Raw genomic sequence first — 4,922 nt, forward strand, 5'->3', positions numbered from 1 at the left:
GCCCCAGCAAACAGTAACCTAACTATGCAGCAATAAGCAGATCAACCCACCTGTAGCTTTCTAGTGTAAAACAGGAGGTACTGGTATCACCTACCCAATTGTACAAACGAAAGGCCACGTCAACCATTGACCATTTGCACTAGTGCATACTTACAGCGTGTGCCATGAACATGGTTTAGTATCTGTTACCAAACTAAATCTCACATTTGCTAGAATATCGCCGAAGATTACTGCATTGATCAACCGTTACACACACACTTGACATGAAAGTCATCAATGGTCCAACAGACAAAGCCTGAATCAGCGAGTAAGTTGACAACCGCCCTGCAGTAAAAGATCAGCGTCAGCAACTTGCATGTTATGGGGAGAAAGAGTAAGATAGAGGTGGTACATGATATTTGTTCTTGGTGCTCCAGTTCTTCCAGCCAATTCATCAATGTGTATGCCATTTTCAAGGGATCTGCAGAAAGCAATAGTCAGTCCAAATCTCCTAAAACAAGTATTCTTCAATTCAACAGAGATGAAGCAACTTTCACCCCCGTTTGCAACGATTAGAAAACAGAAGAAAGGATGCAAAAATGGCAAGAGTAATACTAGAAGTGCTTAAAGAGATACTAGCAGAGTTGCATGTACTTAACCATCTTAGTTGTTGAAAAATGCTTCAAGTTATTTGCTATTAAAAAATGAACAAACATATCAAATAGCAGAGCCACTGAAGAAACATGAGCTCATGTTTTAGGCAAGACACTTGATACATACTACATCGCAGTAGCGGTGCCCAATGCTGCAGTGGAGAATTAGGGAATTTCATTGCCAAAAGATACTGGTGAATTTTTTGCCCAAATGCTCCAAGCAACGAAATTCCTGACGAAGTACAAGACCATGGCTTCCAAGAATAGAACTTGAGATACAGCTCGACCGTTCATTGAATTATTTTATACAAACACTTCAAACAAAGGGATCATGCAAGAAGTAGATTCATTGTGCAGCTCGATAATATGGCTACAACTTCACAGTACATGGCAAACTTTTTGACAGGAACATTATAAATAGTAATATATGACAACATGAAATTGATTGGGTTGTACAGAAACACAATGCAGTAAAGCACTCATTGTTTTTTCTACGTATGATTAGGAGTTTACAGCCACTCCACGATATCTCTGTTATCAATACCATTGGAGTTACTGGACCATATATGAAGCATTAGTAGCACAACTTTGCATCGGTTTAGCAGATCAATCGAGTTTTTTTTTTCACTCAAGCAAAAGCAGCATAGCACTACAATCCAACTAAACCCATCCGACTTAAAGATGCAATGAAATGAAAACCAGCTTTTCTGGATCATTCCACATTACCATGAAAAGGTCAATTTCAAATACCAGGACCTTAAATACAAAATAAATTGGCAATGTGAGCATGTGAGAAAGGAAAGGCTGGAATCAACATGTAATGTTTTATCAGGATTAAGATGTGGAAAATTTGAACATACATACACCTAACTAAGGAAATCATAAAACAGAAGCTAAGTTTCATAAAGATCTTCATCCTTTTACAACTTCTAGCGAGAAATTAAACTTACATGATATCAGGTGCTTGCAAAACTTTCAAAACCTTACTTTGCAGGTCATGCTGCTGTCCAAGGAAAAAGGATCCCAAGATCAGTTAATAGGCTTACAGACAAGGGCATGTGGGGATATAGGCTGGTGGATAAAACTGAAGGCACTAAGGAAAGAGATTACAGAAGAAACAAGGTAATTGATTATATCAGTTCCATGAAGCTAGAGATCATAATCAGCAGTTCAACTTGGAAAAAATCAAATATACTGACAAAATAAGAGACTTGTACTTTTACTATTTTCTTTTATCAAGGAAATCATAAAACAGAAGTTATCACAAAATTCCATACTTGGTTTACTTGAGGAGCAAACTGATGAATTTGATGGTCTCTCACTCCACCAGAAAAAGGCCCATATGTAGATCTATTTGTTTGAACCGTGGGGTGGAACTGTCCTTGATTTACTTGAGGGGCAAAATGAACTTGATGTTCTCTCACACCACCAGTAAAGGGAGCATAAGTAGATGCATTTGTTCGAGCTGCAGGCGGGAGTTGCCCTTGGTTTACTTGAGGAGCAAAATGGACTTGGTGTTCTGTCACTCCACCAGTATAAGGCACCTGAGTATAGGCGTTTGTTTGAACTGCTGGAGGGAATGTCTCTTGCATCTTTAAAATGGAAAGGAAATTATCATGAATGGTTTCTCTCATTATCAAATTATAAGTAGAGTGCTGTCATAAAATAGAGATATTTGCTCTCTGCACCTTCGGCCGAGTATTTTCGATGTGCACATGAATGCATTCGATGAAATGCAGCACCACTTCATTGAAATTGGTAATTGGACTGGAAACAGATAAAGCTTAAGAGAATTAGAGTCAGACAAAAGTAAGTACTGTCAGTAAATAATAACTGGTGCAAGCATACGATCTTCCAGAGCAGGTAACAAGACATAATTTCCTTATATACTATGTAAACTAAAACTACAATCATGAGCTGTCCACAGAACAGTTTACTTCATGGGGTTTTAAAACTAGAAAGTGGAACTACAGGACAGTCAGCAAAGCAAGTATCAAGTCTCGACTAGTTCAGTTTCCAACTTGTGTGATATGATCTTAGTTCAGCTTTGCGGTACACCTGGATTTCAGAAAGAATATCATAGAGGAAGAAACTGCTTGATAAATAATAATGATGCTGTTAACAATAGTATGCATCATTCAGTACATGACACAACCAGTGAACTTTAGTGCTTGGGATTCAAATTCCATGAGAATGTCAAGTGGAAGAACTGCTGGATACATAATAAGGACACCATTCGTAATATTAGACATCATTCAGTACACGACACAACCAGTGAGCATGTTAAATGAATGGGGCCAAAGCACTGTTGAAATTAAGACTACCAAATACTGATGTTCAACAAAGGTAGAATTAGATTTATTATCCACAAACAATCAATATTTAGTTACTTAACAATGATACTTTCCAACTATCCAATCCATGAACCTATGTACAGCACGGCTAGTTCGAACATATACTTGATACAGATTAAGATGCTTTAAGAAAGATTTAAGAAAGATTAAGATGTCCCATAAAACATAGAAACGTGGAGCACAGGCTACACAACCTTCAACTCTAGTATCTCTCACATTTATTTTTACCTCAAAGATTGCTTAATTAGCACTCGCTACACCCACAGCAATCAAATAATAAAAAATAGACTATTCACAAAAACATCTGCAGGAACAGCATTCAAGTAGTATCCACAAATAAAACTTTGAAACAGTCCATAATCTTAAAACAAAAAAACAGTTAGTTTGGTGGAGGGCAAAATAACAAAGACAGGCAGAGCACAGTATCTGTATCAGTAATTTAGTATGAGCAAATAAACGAGCACCACCCAGGTTAATACGAAACGAATTCCAAGTCCTTACCGGATAGATCGAGCAAACCCCTGCTGATTAGTTTGAAACCCCGTGATGTCCACATGAACCCTGACGTACACTCCAGCCCTTCAGAAACACAAGCCAGATAAACATACTAGAATATCTCCAACACTTCCAAACAGCTAAAATTAAACACGTATCAGAGCAAATGCACGTCACATACTTGACGTAGGCGGCGTCGCGAGCATCTGCGTCGTCGGCGATCCTACAACACCAGGAAATCGTCAGACAGACTGCCATCACATCAGCGCCGAATCTAGTTCAGAATACCATGGAGGGATGAGAAATCGCAGCTCACCACCGCACGAGCGGGATCTTCCCAGTGCCGTCGTCGAGCGTGAACGACACGTCGGTCTCCCCGCTCACCACGGTCTCCACCTTCCCCAAAACCCTAACCTACACGCACGCGTGGGTTTGGGGATCGATTTCCAGAGGAACACAGAAATTAGGCGAAGCCGAGCAGACATAATAAGGGCGAGAGATGTTGTTCCGAGGCACGAAGAGGGCTCACGTTGCTGGTCTTGACGCCGTCGATGGAGAAGGCGGGGTCGCCGCCGGCGTCGGCGGCGGCGAGGGAGCGGGCGATGTGGCGCACCGTGGCCGGGACGCAGCCGGAGTAGCGGGGGTTGCCGCGCGGCTGCGGAGGGGCGCAGAGAGTGCGGAGTTAGCGTCCCGGGGAAGGCGGAGACGGCGCGCGCGCGGTAGGGTTAGTGCCACGAGAGGAGGGGGGTCACGGGAGGGACCTTGGAGGGGGACGGGGTGGCCGCGGCGTAGTCGTGCGCGGCGGCGGCGGCGGGCCCCGGTCGCTGCGTCGGCATGAACGCCGCGCCGGAGAAGTAGGACGCCGCGGCGGCGGCCATGGCGAGCGGCTTCGGAGGAGGAACGGAATGGAATGGATCGCGGTTGTTTGAGCGGGAGAAATTAAAAAAAAATTGGAATCCCGTTCCGTTGGTGAAGCCGAAATGCCACGTGGCCGGGGGTTGTACAGCTGGCAAAAAGTTGGGTTGCCGGTGGGGGCCCACGTGTCAGGATCGGGTTTGGATTTGGACTTGGTCCGAGCCTCCAACTCCAAGGATAGAAAAGAGCGAGGAGCGTGAACGCTTTCGGGGAAATTATCAAACGACCCACCCGCCGCCGCCGTGGTTCGAGTCAAGTCAACCGAGAGCGCATCCGGCGGGCGGACAGAGCAGTGCACCGGCCACCGGGGTTCCCGCCGTCGACGGCTGCCGCAGCCGTCTGCTCGGTACCGTCACTCTCTCCCTGCCTCTCCTCCATCTCGCATCCATGGATCCGAGACCCCGTGTGTCGCGTTCGATTCCGCGCTTGAGCCAACCGAACAGGTTCGCGCTCTGGTTCTCGAATCTCGATCTAGTCTCGAGGCGCGTTTAGTGGTCAGATTTTGAGGCTGGAATGTCTAGGCCTT

General features: G+C 44.4%; 1 protein-coding gene and 1 long non-coding RNA gene across 2 annotated transcripts; both read right to left on the minus strand.

The window, feature by feature from the left end:
• On the minus strand, positions 1-1,640 carry LOC124684272. The gene is made up of 3 exons (XR_006996969.1): positions 1,583-1,640; positions 392-460; positions 1-324 (listed from the first exon to the last, which is right to left on the minus strand). It is a non-coding gene; the product is annotated as an uncharacterized LOC124684272 (long non-coding RNA).
• A 236-nt stretch (positions 1,641-1,876) lies between these two features.
• On the minus strand, positions 1,877-4,359 carry LOC124662174 (replication protein A 32 kDa subunit C-like). Its single transcript, XM_047200053.1, has 7 exons — positions 4,243-4,359; positions 4,011-4,136; positions 3,798-3,895; positions 3,663-3,704; positions 3,488-3,565; positions 2,321-2,399; positions 1,877-2,224 (listed from the first exon to the last, which is right to left on the minus strand). Exons 1-7 carry the CDS (start codon positions 4,357-4,359, stop codon positions 1,877-1,879), a joined length of 888 nt encoding a protein of 295 aa, XP_047056009.1.
• Between the last annotated feature and the right edge of the window lie 563 nt (positions 4,360-4,922).

Source organism: Lolium rigidum, chromosome 1, assembly GCF_022539505.1.
Source record: "Lolium rigidum isolate FL_2022 chromosome 1, APGP_CSIRO_Lrig_0.1, whole genome shotgun sequence".
Taxonomy (NCBI): Eukaryota; Viridiplantae; Streptophyta; class Magnoliopsida; order Poales; family Poaceae; genus Lolium; species Lolium rigidum.